This window comes from Anoplophora glabripennis, unplaced genomic scaffold (genome assembly GCF_000390285.2).
Source record: "Anoplophora glabripennis isolate ALB-LARVAE unplaced genomic scaffold, Agla_2.0 scaffold1246, whole genome shotgun sequence".
Taxonomy (NCBI): Eukaryota; Metazoa; Arthropoda; class Insecta; order Coleoptera; family Cerambycidae; genus Anoplophora; species Anoplophora glabripennis.
Genome location: NW_019417330.1, coordinates 57,719 through 76,291, shown reverse-complemented (window position 1 = coordinate 76,291; position 18,573 = coordinate 57,719). Strand labels below are relative to the sequence as shown.

The 18,573-nt window shown below is 32.1% G+C and overlaps 1 protein-coding gene across 2 annotated transcripts in view; it reads left to right on the top strand.

Moving 5' to 3' along the window:
• Positions 1–18,573, top strand: part of LOC108915288 (ionotropic receptor 93a) — a 38,620-nt gene that overhangs the window by 3,054 nt on the left and 16,993 nt on the right. For both annotated transcript variants that reach the window (XM_018721276.2, XM_018721277.2), the window contains exons 2-8: positions 1,005–1,157; positions 5,492–5,587; positions 10,496–10,645; positions 11,183–11,553; positions 13,906–14,073; positions 14,131–14,373; positions 14,433–14,825. In XM_018721276.2, the coding sequence (XP_018576792.1) occupies positions 1,005–1,157; positions 5,492–5,587; positions 10,496–10,645; positions 11,183–11,553; positions 13,906–14,073; positions 14,131–14,373; positions 14,433–14,825 (1,574 nt within the window). The remainder of the gene's footprint in view (positions 1–1,004; positions 1,158–5,491; positions 5,588–10,495; positions 10,646–11,182; positions 11,554–13,905; positions 14,074–14,130; positions 14,374–14,432; positions 14,826–18,573) is intronic.

The following is an 18,573-nucleotide window of genomic DNA, read 5'->3' as shown; positions in this document are numbered from 1 at the left end:
TCTATAAAAATGTAAAAAAACTACCATTGTACTATTTGTACTAGGACAAAGTAAAAGTACTGAGACTCTGATGCTCTGTGGACTTTGTTTTCGACAAAGTTGGCGAGACTGCATTCAAGGCCAAAGTGTTAGGAGCAGAGCGCGCTGTATTTGTCTCAGTCAGTTGAGAACTGTTGTTATAGTTGAGTGTTGAAATCAGTGCTACTATGGACAGTTTTGGGGTGACGTCACATATTTAGGCAACCCGCAACAAATTAATTGTTATAGTTGAAATTTTACAAACCGAATCTGACCCTTGTGTACTATTTACATAGATACTAAAGAAATGAACAACTTCAAATTAATTTATTTATACAAGAATTTAGAAGTATTTAAGAACAACCAACGCATGTTTTGTTAGATACACTAATGTGCTTAAAATAAAAAACGATATAAAAGAATATTCGTAAAAATAAAGTGAAAATTTAACATTATTCCTAATGCGCATGTTCGGAAAGAATAGCCTCATACGCAGGTGAGATCTTGTTGATATGTCATCCCTGTCATAATTAGCGTATTTTCTCTTCGTTTGTTTATGTTGTTGATATGTCATCGCTGTCATAATTAGCGTATTTTCTCTTCGTTTGTTTATGTTGATGATATGTCATCGCTGTCATAATTAGCGTATTTTCTCTTCGTTTGTTTAATTTTCTAGTTCTACTAATTGTAAGTATTTTTATTATATTTCTTGGTGTTGTGCTGTGTCAGTGTGTTAATCGAGTATTTTTTTCTTCAAGTGGTTTATTTTATTCTTAACCATAACCAAACTTTTCGTGAATGATATCCTGCTCCGGGGCTACTTCACTAACGTAAAATAACCGTTAATGTTCAGTAACATTTATATAAATCAGATTTTACCATTTTTTTCTAATTTTAAAAATAAGAAATTTAAGGTACCTATACATTTATTTATCATCAAAGGTTTTAATCTAGAATAACAATTTATACTAAATCATATTTTTTAGCTATTATTATAGATCGTGAGTATGTAGGAGACGAATATGAAAATATAAAAGCTGATATAGAAAATTATTTAACTTATGCCAAGAGAGAACTCCTAAAACATGGTGGAGTTAATCACTATTTTTATTCTTGGACAGCGATAAATGTGAGGCGAGGTAATGATTTTAACAATTATTAATAATTAATATTTTTGTTGTAGAATAATAATTATAGACTAGGCGGTATCTGTTTTGGTTTGGTTGAATCGTATATCCACGGAGATTTTTGGCTTTTTGGCTTTTAAATATCACTAGAAATTAAAATTTTTCTATGGACATGAAAAAAAATGAGGGTTTTAACTTTTGGCGGCACAATATGTTAAAAAAATTCGAAAAATTTCATATTTTTTTCCTATTATGTATCTTTTTAAGAGTTGATTTTAGGCGAAAATGGAAGAGGAAAAAATTGTTTGTATTTAAATTTATTTACAAAATATGACTAATTACAAATCGAGAATCATGATTATTATTGTAAAAAATCGAAAAAATCGCCAAAAATTGGGTTAAAAAACATTATTTTTTAGGTAATTTTTTTGGGGTCTTTACTTGAAAATTTAATCACATATAGAGGGCTCTCAAGCCTTCAAACGCTTTTTGAAAAATTTGAATCCGTTAATTAGGAGAGCTCTGGCGCTTGTTTAAACATTGATCGAATTTTATTTATTGTTTAAAATATAAGCAAATGAGAAATTAACTCATTATATTACTATTTTTCGACATATTTTGAAAATAATTAATTGTTGTTTAAACAATTTTAGAATATTTAAATAAATTTGTTTTTGATCTTTGATGAACAGTAGGTATATAAGTTTATGCACTTACCTTTGATACAATAAAAAAATAAAGTTGATAATTAAAGGAAGTTTAAAAATAAATAATTATCGGACTGTTGAAAGACCAATTAACTATAGGCATTTGAAAATACGCTAATTGTTTTTTTTTATATCGCGAGACATCGATTTAAAAAAAATCATCAAAATCGGACCTCTACAAGCCGAGATATTAAAAATTTCTAAGCGCGTCGCGGTTTTGTAGTCTAGGAGCCAGATAGGGTTCCGTGGCCAATCAGAGTGCCATGGCTGCCAACAACTTATTCGTTATTTTGACCTCCTGGTCCAAAAAAATCCAAAAAACTTGGTCGCAAAACCTGAAAGTAGTCAGTTTAATTGTTATTAACAAATTAAATGTTTAAATTACTGTAAAAAGTTTATTTGTATAGCTAGTACAATTTTTTATGCGTTAATAGTTACGTTTACTCATAACAAACATTTATTTTTTGAAAATTAAAAAAATATTAACTTTAATATCTTACATGTTCCGTCTCCGCGCGCATCAAGTTTACCATATCTCTAGTTCTATTGGACTGGTTGAGACGCATGATATCTCATTTTAAAGTTTTAACCTTATTTTACAAGATAGGTAAATTCCATTAATTATTAATTTATTTAACAATTATTGGCAGCTTAGAAAGTTGTGAAATTTCAACGAAAATGCTCGTTTTATTTGTTTATAAGGCTTTTTTTATTATGCAACTTCGATGAAAAGCCAAAAAAGTAACCAGATATTGTTATAACTTTAAACACGTTTTAAAGTAGGTTGCCAATGAAGAAAAGTATTGCAAACTTAGACCTGGTACCCCACCACCACCACCCGTATGATTTTCTTGAATTTCTCGCTTGCATAAATAACTTTAGACACGTTTTAAAACAGGTTGCCATGAAGAAAAGTTTTGCAAACTTAGCCCTGGTAAGTACTCGGAATACCAAAGGTATTTTTCGAAAAATTAGCCCGGATATCCCAGTACATTTAGTATAAATGTCGGTTAACATTGCTGGGCTATAACTATGGCGTTTTTTCAAGAACTTTTAAAACCTATTTTAAAAAATTTGATTTGGTTGAATATTCACAAAGTTATTCTAATTGTTTATAAGTACAAAAATTCGACCAATGTTTAAACAAGCGCCAGAGCTCTCCTAATTGACAGGTTCGAATTTTTCAAAAAGGTTTGAAAGCTTGAGAGCCCTTCTATATGTGATTAAATTTTCAAATATTTAAGGGCCTTGGTTTTTTGCTGTACAAAATTTTGAAAAATTGCAATTTTTTTTTCAAAATTTGTATTACAAAATTATTATGCAAAATCTATAGAACCGATTTTGATGAAATTTGGTGTGATGATTCCACATAACATGAAGTTTTCTTGATACAAGTATGACTGTCCTATACCCAATTCAAAGATCCCAAAAAAATCCCTAAAAAGGAATTTTTTTTAACCCCATTTTTGGCGATTTTTTTCGATTTTTACAATAATAATCATGATTCATTCGATTTGTAACTAGTCATATTTTGTAAAAAAGTTAATTACAAACATTTTTATCCTGTTCCATTTTAGCCTAAAATCAACTCTTAAAAAGATACATAATTAAATAGGAAGAAAAATATGACATTTTTCAAATTTTTTTAACATATTTTGCCGCCAAAAGTTAAGCCGACGTTTTTTTATGCGCATAGAAAAAATTGTAATTTCTAGTGATATTCGAAAGCCAAACAGCCAAAAATCTCCGTGGATATACGATTCACCCAAATATGGACTTTTTGAAACAGATACCGTTTGGATTATTATATTAATGTTTTTATTGCGTAAAAATAGACAAGCATTTCCTACTAAGTTGGCCATCAAAAGAGTTATATGTCATAAAGTGCAAAAGATGGCGCAGGTATATAATGTTTATTTTTTTCCATTCAGAGTATACAGTAAGGATATTTACTATATGGAGGCTGCAGTATCAGCACAAATAGGTGGATATTTTGGCTAATAACTTCTACATATTCACAGACAAATGGTGAAATCAAAGAATAAGTAACCTTTACTTAACATTTTAACCATCAACCAACAGATGACCAGATGATTTGCTTTAGTACACACTGTATTTTGATCAAAGGATCATGACACTCTGAATAGGATTTTGAACAACCGCGGATGTGCCTTGATTCAAATCATTTATTGAAGGACAATTTGAAAATAAATAGTTGTGCAATAAGTTGTTACTAAATTAAAGGAATTAACATACATACCTATCTAGGCATTTTATCGTATGAACCATTTTGGTGATACTTACATACAGGGTGTTTATTAAGTACGTATACATACTTTAAAGGGTGAATCTTTGATTAATTTTAAGATAAAAAACAAATGAAAAAACGTGTCTTTTATTGATTGTATTGCGATGTGACAAACTTAGATCATTTACAAGACGAAGACTAGACTACAAATAAATTAATAAAATTTACAATAATTGCTGAAAATGACCTCCGCCTACTGCAACGCAAGCATCAATTCGCCTTAACATTAATAATGGCACACGATTCAAATATACTGTTTCTTAGACCTTGTTCATTTTGGTCTAAAGTTTTGTAAACTAGTGACTTCAAGTGACCCCATAGAAAATAATCCAAAGGATTCAAATCTGGTGCGGTTCTGCCAAATTTTTTTTTGGACGCCCAGAATCGCAAGAACCAAGCCGTTGAGGACCCATGTTGAACCTTTTATCTTAAAATTTGTCAAAGTTTCACCGTTGAAAATTTGTACAAGTACTTAATAAACACCCTGTATATTGGCACTTCAGAAATTATAAAAGAAAGAGGAAAACGATTAAATGGGGAAAGTTGTATTGTTAATGTAATTAAAGTGTACACAGACGGGTTCTAATTTCTTTCCATTTTTGAAATATTTAAAAAACTAAAAAGTTATATTTTTGAAAACTATTTTGTATTATGAAATTTTTGAAATACATAAATTCATTAGTTCAGCAAATTTTTGGAAAGAATTCACTGTGGATTTTTGTTTCATCATTTCAAATATAAGTTGAGGGCAGTTTCTTGGAACCGGAAAGTTGAATAAAAAATCTAAGGTCACAATAAAAGATTTTGCTGTTATATAATATTCTTACAGATTCCAAAAATTATAGCAGATTTACGAAAATGATGAACATTTGCTTTTTTGACAATATTTCGAAAATGGAAAAAACTAGAATCTGTCTGCGAACATCATTATGGCATTCAACAATCTCGCTCATAATTTCGAGGTCTCAATAAATGCATCTCCAAAAGGGCCCATACGGACAGTATGGTTGTGTGCGAAATAAAAAAGTTTTACAACTAAAAGTTTTTCCCAGCGCTATCAAGACAAAGGTATATTTCTAAAAAAAAGAAATTATTACAGCTTCACCGGTTGGTACATTTAAAAATATTTTGTTCTTCATTTGAGTGATAGTCAAAGTACAACATTGTCTCAAAATTTAATTATCTTTAGTTGCTTTCAAGGAAAACGGATTTACTAAAATGTATTCATCATCGTGTACAGTTAAACCTGGATCAATAATGGGCCCATAATTATGAAATCACAATTTATATCTTGCTGTGCATAATTGATTAATTAAACTATTCTTTAATAGATTTATCTGCTGTTCTCAGTATAGCGTCATGTTCTGATACATGGAAATTATTTCGTTCAGCAGAAGATGAAAAATTACTACACATGGCTATTTCTGGTAAGTTTACAATAATCTTATGTCATAGCAACTAATTTCATTTAAAATCATTTGTATATGTATATGTCCATACACTCCAATCATTTTGTCCAAAAATTGATGAGAGTTGATGTTTAAAAATAATTAGTCGTGTTTTTAGTGAAAAAAACAACAATGCACGAAACGAGGGACATATTAATTTATAAAAACTTATTTCCTTTGTAATATCCCTTAGATTTTCAAACATTATTCAAAAGTTCTACTTTTAAATCCGTATTCTATAGCATATAGCAGCACACCAAAGGAAAAAAAAATCACGGTGCCTCCATCATATATCATGGTCAGAGGGAAAGAAACTACGGCACCAGTGACTGATGGGTAGCAGCATAAATAACTGTAATTTTTACGAAAATCTACATTTTATTAATAAAACCCTACAAGTCCTGTTTTCATCTACAATATGTCTTATAAATTAAACAATTATTTTATTACTTACATTTTCTATACAGGGTGTCTCAGACACTAAACATATTTCCAAGACTACTTCGATTTTAATTTTGAAAATTTGGGCAATAGTGTTTTCGTGCATGCCTTTCTCAACCAACATAATGGCCTCCACCTAACGCTTCCGGTTATACCGGAAGTTGACGTGATCTTTGTTATTTTAAATAGAACACTCTGTATATTATTGCAATTTTGGATTCTACGTCAATTTTTAGGTGAACTTTCATAAAGGTTTCCTATTCTTAAAGTGAACCGTTTTTGATATATTTAATTTTTTCCAAAAAAATTAAAAAAGCACTGCCTAGTTAAAAAATATATGTATTTTACAATAATAAAGTTAGAGCGATAAAATTTATAGATGACATAACTAAAACTCGAAGCTTCCCTACCATAATTTCAAGATGACTTAATTTCATACAAGGTGGTAGAAATTTAATGCCGAATTTAGTCAACTTTAAACTACTGTGGGTACACATGTTCGCAAGTGACTCATTTTTAAGTACAACGTCAAGAGCGCCAGCGAGACGCCGCCCGGACGCACCACAGGGTTCCCGCAAGACGACCCCGGCAGAGTGGCACCAAGGACCAGGGACTTCTGCCAGCGACGACACACGAAGACGGACTCTCCAACGAACACTCACCCCGTCAACACGTCTTTTAATAAAATACTTTATTATTACCGTTGAGATATCGTTTTATTCTTGCTGTACAACCAAAGCAAACCTCACTACCTTAACTTATTTTTTTTTTAAATTGAACACCGTGTATATTTTTACGCAATCTGATGAACAATTTTGATCTTTTTCGAACGGTATAATGGTTCCCTATACTTATCTCTTCTAGTTTTTAAGGTATTTACTGTTTATTCGTGTAGTCAACGGATTTCGCATAATTTCATGCGAGGATGGCTGTGAAATTTTTAGTGGAACTCCAAAACAAACACCTAATCTGTCACCAGTTTATTGTTACCAATTTAACACATACAGTCCATTGAAAAGTTAAATTTGGGGTTGCAAAAGTCAGAGCACGCAATTTTATTTTTTGGATGTCAAGAAGGCGTTAGTGTAAAGTTAAATCCATGTTTGTAGGGTCGCAACCCTTGTGCATCGGCCGTCATCTTGTAAAACGGGCTGCGAATGGTTTTTATACTACTACTTACTATATCGGACAAACTATTCGTCGCACAGAAAATTTGTAAACACATTTTTTGTTGCAAATTAATTAATTCTCTACAAATTTGATTCCGTAACTTTTAGTCGTAGAACCAAAAATAAAAAAGTTATAAACGAAAACATATAAAAATTTGGGAACGAATTTTCTTTTGTTCATTATAACTTTTTTTCTGGTCATTTTACAAAAAAATTACATCAGAGCATTTTGATAGAGGGGTTTTCAAGGAATAATTTCCATTACAAACTTTTTTCAAATTTTATTTATTTATTAGGGTTTTACAGCGATACGAAACTTACACTATACTCCAGTACTAGTAAATATACATTAATATGAATGATTAGGCATAGAAGGTGTCCTTCAAAGTTTTCTTTCAGTTGTGCTACCACGTGCGTGCGTGATGTATTTAATTGTGGAAAGTATTTTGAGTTTTGTGGACACTATTTTGAATTTTGTGGACAAGAGGTGGGTTTCAGTGTCGATCAAGCAGAATCAGATGCAGATACCCTCATCGTTCGTTCCGCTCTTGCTGCATCCCAATCGTTCGACTCAGTCACTATTGTCGCCGACCACGGCATTTGGAAGAACACATTCAAATGTATTATTTTTTAACCATCAAAAGGACGTACAGCCGAACAATTATATTGTCCGTCAAGTTTTATGTACGGAGACGTCACTGTGGATAATCTGTTGTTTCTCCATGCCTTTTCAGGATGTGACACGACTTCAGCAGCTTACAACATCGGTAAAATGAAATTTCTCACAACCCTGGAGACACGTCCTGAGTTAGCTAGTGGAACAGCGTTATTCCTCAATGAGAGAGTCGACCCTACTTTGCTCACTGCCGTTGGCGAACGTTTTTTCATCTCTTTATATGGTGGCATTAAAGATGATGATTCTCTTGACAGTCTTAGATATAAACGATTCGCAAAGTCAGTGACAAAGAATACATTTAATTTGTCTTAACTTCCTCCAACACAAGACACAGCCCGCTTGCACAGCCTCCGAGTCTATCATCAGATCCAGTCGTGGCTCGGGAATTACAACGACCCTCAAGACTGGGTCTGGAAAAAGTATGGACAAATATTGACGTCTGTTCAAAGTTCAAAACCTCCAGCACCCCCTGAGCTTCTAAAGTTGATATTCTGCCGATGCAAAGGAAACTGTGGAGCAATGTGTGGATGTCGGAAGGCAGGCCTCAAATGTTCTACAGTGTGCCTGAATTGTTCTGGGGAGACATGCAGCAACATAATGAAGATATCAAAATTGATCGAGGAGAATGATTTTGAAGATGAACTGCCAACAATGACGTCACTTCATTCTCTATCCTTCCTCAACAATTCAATATTGGAAGCTCAACCAGATCCTGAGTCGCAGCTTGGCCTATCAAAGAGATTGAGGACACAGTAGATTGGGAAATATATTTCGATATTTTTAATTACACTAATTATTATGTCAGCTAGAAAATGTCCGTGGATTCTGCCTACTAGGGATACGACGTAAAAAAACGCGCCATCAAACTCTACCTCGTAGGGGGTGGGGAAAAGAGTCAATAACTAATTAACAACAATGTCAATCATTAAAATGTTTCTTATACAAATAATGGAAAGATGAGAAACTATGCCTAATCATTCATATTAATGTATACATACTAGTACTCGAGAATAGTATAAGTTTCGCATCGTTGTAAACCCTAATAAATCAAATTTGAAAAAAGTTTGTAATGGAAATTATTCCTTGAAAACCCCTCTATCAAAATGCTTTTATGTAACTTTTTTGTAAAATGAATAGAAAAAAAGTTATAACGACCAAAAGAAAATTTGTTCCCAAATTTTTATCTATTTTCGTTAATAACTTTGTTATTTTTGGTTCTACTACCAAATTTGTAGAGAATTTAATTTGCAACAAAAAATGTGTACAAATTTTCTGTGCGACGAATAGTTTGCCCGATATATATAGTAAGTAGTAGTATAAAAACCATTCGCAGCCCTTTTTTCAAGATGGCGGCCGATGCACAAGGGTTGATACCCCACAAACATGGATTTAACTTTACACTAACCCCCTCTTGACATCTAAAAAATAAAATTGCGTGCTCTGACTTTTGCACGCTAAGCCCAAAAAAATGTAACATTTCAATGGACACAGTGAATGTTTATTTGAGTAAGTATTATTTATTTTAACATTTACTCAAATGCTGACATTCTAAATTTGTCATTTATTCATAGAGAGTGTCACAACCGTTAGGTGGACGCCATTATTTTAGTTGAGAAGGGCATGCACGAAAACACTATTGCCCAAATTTTCAAAATTAAAATCGAAGTAGTTTCTAAAATATGTTTAATGTCTCGTCACCGTGGGGCACATAAGTCAAGCCAAAAATAAGCGACAAGTCAATAAGATCCTAGACCTAGAAGTATAAATACAAATACAATAATGGGGAAAAATACAAGAAGAAAATAAAAAGTAAATGAAGAAGAAGAGGAAAGTATAAATGGGTTACATAGAAATAAATGAGATAAAAATAGAAGAAAATAAGGAGAAAAGAAAACCTATGAATAAAAGAGTAAAATAAGAAAAAAATAAATGAAAATGAAATAGGAGTTATAGTGTATAAAGAAAGTAAAAAGAAGTTAAACAGAAAATTTATATAGGGAAAGCAAGAAGAAACAAGAAAAAGAAGTAAAATGGCTTAGAAAAAAAGATTATTAAATGAAATAGTGGTAAGTTGAAGGTAAAAGGGAAATAGACTGAAGAAAACCAGTTAAAGTGAACCAGTAGGTAACGTAGAAAGGAATAGTGGTAAAATTAACAAATCATTATTATATTTTATTATTAATATTTGGTTTGTATGGAAATAAATTATTATGCATACATAATGTATTCAAGATATACATAAGTGCACTTAATGCAGTTGGAAGTAATGAAATACACATAATTTCTATATTAAAATAGCTTACCTATTTAATTTTAAAAATAACAATTTATGGAGAATGAAAGACCTTAAGAGGAATCTCTCAAATGCCTAGGAATAGAATGTATATGGATATTAATAATAACAGTTATTTGTGCTACTCACCCAGTCACTGCTATGACAATACTTTTACTCTTCAAATAAATGAGGTTTGAAACAAATATTGATCATTTTTAATAATCTAGCGTTAAAGTTGAATAAAACATTTTGTTATCATTATTATTTTTTATAACTCATATCCTAATAAATGTATTTACTAATGCAAAAAATTCACTAATTTCCAGAAACAGATTGCCCGAGATTACCTAGTAACAAAGCTATAACAATCCCATTGATTAAAAAAGGAGAAGAGATGCCCCAGTTAATACTTGATCTTAGATCAGCTGGAATTTATAACTGGAAGTCAGTTGTAATTATTTATGATCGAACTTTAGGTAAATGTTATCATTAAAATATGTTTCACTTTTCACTGTTTCACTTTTTTTTTTCTTGACCGGTGAATCAAGCTTACCCTTTCTACTTCAAATTTATAATATAATTGTAAGTACCTACTTTGATTATTTCTAAATATTTGCAAAATAAGAGTATTTCATTAGTTGTACCACAACAACTGTAAGTACTTTTTATATTTATACCGGTAAAAAGTTGTATAGGTACTTAAATATCAAATACCAATTATATGTATCTCCAATGAATCTGAGAGTATGCTTATTGCTATACAAAATTAAATTAATAAAAAAATAAGAATCCACAGAGGACGAAACAATAACGGCACTGTGCTGTGATCAAAAATTGTGTTTCACTTCTCTCATTTGTAGTGTCGTACCAAGACCCTTTAAAAACCTTTTTAAAACAAGAATGTGACTTTTTTCTTTGTGTTGACGATAGGAATTAATACTGAAAATTTGTAGTAACGTCGCTTCTTAAAAAATAAGCCGAATTGATTATTTTCGTTTGTTTCTATGTTCTAGATAGAGACATGACGACGCGTGTAATAAAATCCATTACACAACAATCGAATTTGAATATAAAAGCCACAGGAATTTCTTTAATAAAACTAGAGAGAAATATTACAAAATACCATTTAAATGAAATTATGTCTACCATACGTACCAAAACGGTAGGAGGAAATTTTTTAGTTATAGTAAGTCATCAGTTGGTGGAAACCATTATGGAATATGCAAAATCCCTTAATCTCGTAGACATAAAAAATCAATGGTTATACATTATATGCGATTCAATCTATAATAACAGTGACATAACATCTTACAAAAGACTGTTACGAGAGGGAGATAATGTTGCTTTTGTATACAATACGTCAATAACATCAGAAAATTGTAGGGTAAGTATTGTATTGCATTTCAAAATTAAATTATGCAGGGAAATTTGGATTCAAAATGAAATGCAAATGTACATGACTGATTCGTATCACATTATTGAATTTCGCACTTAGTCCAGTCGAATTAGAGTTTGAACTTTGCGCAAATTGTAAATAAGCGAAAAAAATCACCTACGCCTCTTTGTTCCCAAGATAGTTTTTTTATAACGTTAATTGTTAATTTACTATTGGACAGATCGGATCGAGGTTTTAGAGACAATTAAAGAAAGGGTTAAACTTTTATTTTCAAAAAGTTTTACATTGATAGTTCATGTAATAAACGCGTTAGCAGCAGTAAAATTTAACGTTAATGAACGGCCTGCGCGCACGAGAAAGAGCACTGGGCTCGCGTATGCACGTGAGCGCCGTTCGGTCTCTATATCTTGAGAACAGCTGGATCAATTTTGATGACTTTTATTTTGACTTTAGGTATTTCGTCGAGACGTCATGAAATGTATACATTGTCGGTATTAATCTGTTGCAAATTAAACATTAAATATGTATAAATTAAAAATATTCATATACTTCTACTTGTAACTGAATAATAGGTACCTATAAATATTATTTTTTTCTTATATTTCATTTGTTTGCTTTATTGAAGGAATATATTTGCAGAATATATATATTTTAAAAATTCCAAGGGGATAAGGCAGTAAAAAAATACAAAGCAGTAATGACTTATAATTATAAAAATAAAAACTTTTATTCTTATTATAAATATGTCCTTTGATTTATTGTTATTCAATTCTACTTTTTTTGCAGGAATGAATTCATTACCATCTTCTTCGTCTTGCATAAAATTTGTCTCTTTACATTTACAAGTTTCTCTAGTGCTAGCGCATTTATTACATGAACTATCAATGTAAAACTTTTTGAAAATAAAAGTTTAACCCTTTCTTTAATGGTCTCTAAAATCCTGGTCCGATACGTTCAATAGTTTATTAACGTTATAAAAATCTTGTGTACCAAGCCATTAGACCATTACTTTACAGTTAACAAATTGGTGAAGTATGATTTTAGGTAGGTACTTAAATTGTAGGTAATTTAAGTGCCTACAACAGAAAATAACTAAGTTTGCAATAAGTAGCCTAGATTTTCATGGGATTAAAAAAATTGAAAAAAAAACCAGAATTTTGCCTCTTATTTGCAATTTGCTACCTTAGCGTCACTTCTTTCGAGTTAGTTTTTTGATATTATCATTCTACATATCCTTCACCGTCATAAAGTGCCATAAAATGTGTATTAATGATTTTTTTAAGTTGTTAGAGTTTATGATTTAATTCTACTGAACTAACTGGTTTATACTGGGAGCCGATCTATACGCGGCGATTTTAGAATTTTCGTCTTTCTTTTTAAAGTAATACCACAGACAATACAGCTAACCGCTGCACACTGGAAATTGACAATCCGAAAAGGATGCAGACTCCTCTGAGCTGGCATCTAACAATAAAATTTAGTGTGGTAACTCTTTTACTCAGTAATAGGTGACAGTTCTAGCGGTTGGGAAGTATGGCAGTGGTGCCAAGACTGCCAAGTGATAACTGGGCATACATATAAATCTAATGCATTAAACTATGTAATTGAAGAGTCATATGAAACTTATTTTTTCTTTGGAAATGACATTCGTGTTAAATGCTAAATAAAATAAATCAAGTTAGAACTAAAAATTTGAATTTACCTAATTAATTATTTATTTTATATAGAGAATTCAAAAATTTTAAATTAATGTTTTTAGATTTGTGCGTCCACTTCCAATTTGGTACAATATTAACACCTATGTTAAAAAAATTACATTATACAGGTTGTGTAAAAATGTAGGGAATCACATATTTTTTATTGAATATTGTATAAGTCAACATACCGATAAATAAATATGGCTATGAATAGGTACTGCTTTTTTATTGTTGATTTCTTCAGATAGGTGAATTGTTGACACAAGTGTTGTTTTGTGACACAGGGTGTTCAAAAAAATTAAACAGTGTAACGTTTCCTTAAGAATAGTTCATTAACTTTTAATTTTCTTGAAAATTTTATTTAATAGAATTGTTGGAACTTCACGGGGTGATTGAATACGAAGATTATTAAAAAAAAGAAAAAAATCATCAGTTGCAATTTTTAACTAACTTTTGCATTCAACGCACAGTTTCCGAGTTATAAGGGCTTTTTTACTGTATGACGTTATACTCTTGTTTCCGAACTTTATTTTCAATATACGGACTTCGGACCTTTTGCATTCAACACAAAACGGACGATGTGGAAAATTTAATGAGAAGTACCAAATTAAATATTGACCACATTAATTTTTAACGACATTAGGTTGGAAAAAAGTGTCACAGTGAAGAGGTTTTGGAAGGTTTCATGAAAGCTCTAGATGAAGCTATTCAAGATGAGTATGACATAGCAAGTCAAGTCTCCGATGAAGAATGGGAAGCTATTAGACCCACTAAATTAGAACGACGAAATTATCTCCTCGACCGGATAAAGGTAAAACGAAATGTTTCCGTTAAAGTAACAACCAAATTTTTAATTTTAATATTTAAGAAACATTTAGCAAGACATGGAACTTGTGATAATTGTACTTTCTGGAGAATGAGTACTGGTGAAACATGGGGTAAAGAATATCAACTTGCCAATTATTTTAAAAACAGTGAAATTCAGTCGGTTATTGAAATCTTACCTGTAGGAACTTGGAGACCCAGTGATGGTCCTTCTATGAATGATGAATTATTTTTACATGTCGCCCACGGTTTTAGAGGTAAAACTTTACCAGTAGTTTCATTTCATGTGAGTTGGGAATATGCTAAAAGAAATAAGAATATTTTATAATTATTGTTTCGTTACAGAACCCTCCTTGGCAAATTCTCAAAATCAATGAATCTGGAGAAGTTACGGAATACACGGGATTAGTTTTTGATATCATTAAAGAACTCTCCAATAATTTAAATTTTACATTCACGGTGGAGGTCGTAAATAAAACAGTGATAAAAAATAGCAGCGTAGGAAATAATTCTCTGGAAATAACAAATATAGCTACTAATAGTATACCAACTGAATTCATAGATATGATACGAAATAAAAGCGTTGCGTTTGGAGCATGCGCTTTTACCGTCACCGAAGATAATAAACATTTAATAAATTTTACAAGCCCCATAAGTATCCAAACATACACATTTCTTGTTGCTAGACCCAAAGAATTAAGTAGGGCCCTTCTTTTCATTTCACCATTTACTGGAGATGTAAGTATTTTTATTATTTCATTGTAAATGATTATCATGTTAAGCTTTCTTAGAAAAATTAGTAACATTTGAATATTTTTCAATAATTACATACAGAAATTATCCTAAGCGTTCTACATTCAAGGATAAATTTATATCATTTAGTGATGTGATGTGATAGTGATTCAGCAAATTATCCACTGGATAAGAATAAGTAGAAAGTTGTAGCTATCAATTAGAAGTTTTTATATGATTATTTTGTACACCATGATTTTTTTATTGAATGGCCCTGGATACTATAAGGTATACAGCAGAACAGATTTTCAGAATTACAACGACAATGTTTGATGGGCTTATCTCTAATGGTAAGGGAGATTCATATCCAGTGAGTTTGCTGGTCAGTCCATTCTTTGGATATTGCCTTGCTGCAACATGTTCTATACTCTTCGCGTGCCATGTGGTCTGGCATTATCGCCTTGAAAAATGAAATTTTTTCCAAATTCGTGGCGCAAAGGCTGAACGATGGGTTCAGTAATGTTTTCAGCGTATATGGTACCTGTCATTATTTGCTCAATAACAATAAATGGAATACGACGACGATACATAATACCCCCAAAAACATCACTGATCCGCAAGGAACAACTTCTCTAGCAAAAGTGAGTCGTTCCTGTCTGCCAGGACGTCTCCAGACCCTTCCCCAAAGACCAAATCGATTTGCGCCATTGTTGCAAAACCCAATCCCTGTAGTCTTGGGCCCATTGGCGACGTGCAGCTCTCTGTCGGGGTAAAAGTCTTGACACTCGTAAAGATCTCCGTGCGCTTAGATTTTCGAAATGTAATCTTCTTCTGAGAGTACTTATCGAAAGTAATCTGTGGTATGTGCACAAAAATGATTTCGAAGAGCTGTTACCGTTATAGTTCGGTTTCTTTTGGTGAAATTGGCCATATTATGGTCTTCTCTCTCTGCTGTTACTGTGGATCGACCAGGGACCGGTCTTCGCGCAACGCTGACAGTTTCCCGGAAAAGGATCGCAATGCGCTTCACCGACGTCCGTGGCATGTTCAGACGACGAGCAATGATAATTTAATAATCACTCTTGATGTAAGGCCACTATTCTTGCCCGGTCAAACTGAGAAATCGGATTACCTGGCGTTTTGTACAAACTTTAATTGACAATTTACTACTCAATGTCAGTCTCACACTGATTTCTTCATAGAAATCAGCATATTTCTGAGGAAAAAATAATTTTTTGCTACGATTTAATTTTTTCTTGTATGTTAAGATACTAAAGAAATCATACACAAAAAGTGGCCACTTGATATTGGAAAACTTAAAAGTTATTAAGGGGGGCCAAGGCTTTTGAAGATGTGTGTAATTTGGCGAGATAGAATTTTAGTACAAATATGTCAGTCATCTTGGACTGTATTCAAAGTTATTCGTCTTGTGCCCTCATTTCAATAGCACGTTCTCAAGTGTTACTGAAAAACTTGCCTGTTTCTCGAGTTTGTTTTTCAACATTGGAAAATGTTTCTCTATGGGGGATTACACGTTTTGGAAATCTTCTCCGATATTCTTCAATACGTCTTCTGTACAATTACTAAAATTAAATTACTTTTTTTCCTGATCGTCAAGTTTGACGTTTAAATCCAAATTTGGTTTTTCTAAGTTCAAGTATAACTGAGATATTGTTTTTTTCCAAATTTGATACCCCACTTTCAAGACCTATAACTTTTCAAGGGTGCAACTTAGTATAAAGGTAAATTGCCTTTTTACCATATGTTGAGTTCCCCTACATGCCCCTACCTTTTGTCGGTATACTTGCTACTACACTACTGTACATAATGTTTTAGCATACAGGCGCTATTTACATTGTTTACAGTGACCCAAAAAATAGAATTAAATCGTCAACAACTCCGTGAGATAGTTTTTTACAACTTCCGGCGTGGATTATCACCAGTGTATCGATGAACTTTCGACTTTTGGCGATGAAGCAGTATCAAACAGTACTATACAGGATGATTTTGAATAGAGTAGCACAAACGCTACCAGTGCAACTAGATGAAAGGCGAATGAACTAAATATACCTTAGACAAAAGTTGCACTCCTGAGGCATTACAGGGTCTTGAATGTTGTAGAGCCAACCAATATTTCCTTCAATTTATCTTGAACGATGTGGCGTAAATAATTTATATTTGGTACAGACATTTGTCCAGTGCGGACACATACTTTCTATTAATATTGTTTAAATATACCCACCAGAGGCGCTGCTGTCGACTACATGCAACATATTACTCCAAAGAATTTTTCACCCTGTATGAAAATACATATCTTATTTGCATTTTCGGACGTAACAACTAAAAACAAAAATTTTTTCTCTCTTGCATTATTTTGATAAACGCGATAGTTTTTTTTTAGATAATTTACGAAAAACAAACTTCGGAAATTTTACAGCGCCAATGGTTGCAGTCAGGTTGCAGTAATACAAAAACATCAACACACCACTCATTAACAGCTAAAGGAAAACGCTTTTCTGGTAAAGTAATTTTAATAAAATTTATTTTGAAGGAACAGTAAGTATTCGTTATGTAACAAATCAAGTGTCTAATTTAATTAATAAATTTTAATTTAAAACTACCTAATGTAATCTCGAATGTAATACTAAGGAACATAACGTTATTTTAAAGTAAAAAGTTTCTAAAGAATATTTTCAAAGTAGTTCCCATTTTTCTGTAAACACAATCTAACGTGACGATTAAAATTATGATGTACTCTTGCAAATATTTCTGGGTTGTTACGAATATCGTCAACTGCGAGAAAGATTTTTGCCGCAATTCTTCAACAGTATTAACAGGAGTAGCATAAACAAGACTTTTCAGTTGTCCCCATAAGAAATAATCAAGTGGGGTAATGTCCGGTGAACGGGCAGGCCAACTAACGGGTGCATCGACACCACGACCTATCCAACGTCCCGGAAAATTTAAATTCAACCATTGCCTGACAGCTAAGGTACTATGTGCCGGAGCCCCGTCATGCATGTACCACATAACTTGTCGTACACCTAGTGGTATATCCTCCAATAATATTGGGAGATTTTCATTTAAAAATCGAAGATATTCAAGAGCTGTCAGTCGACGGGGAAGAATAAATGGACCTATTAGAGCATCTCCAGCAATTCCTGACCATACATTTACACTAAAATTGTGCTGAAATTTTGATGGACATATTTCATAGGGGTTTTCATCAGACCATGTATGACTATTACGATGGTTAACTAAGCCATGTCTTTGAAAACATGCCTCATCGGTGATCAAAATATGAGATAAAAAATTTAAGTCGTGTCTGGACATGTTAAGATACCACTGGCAAAAAACAATCCTTGCAGGTAAATCATTTGCAGTTAATTCTTGAACCGGCTGGTGGTGAAAAGGGCGTAAAAGGTTATCATGAATCAATAAACAACTATTATTTGAAACCGTTGATGACACTGACACATCAGCACAAAAATAGCAAATTGTTTACTCAGCAAATTTGTTGGCGAAGTATTCCCATACTTATCAATTTAAGCAGGAAATCCTCAAACAAATCGTGTTAGATTGTGTTCAAAGGAAAGTGGGAACTACTTTCAAAATATTCTTTATAAAATTTTTTACTTTAAAATAACGTTATGTTGTAGTATTACATTCGAGATTACAGTAGGTAGTATTAAATTAGATATTATTACTTAAATTATACACTTAAAATAATTTTATTTGTTACATAAAGAATACT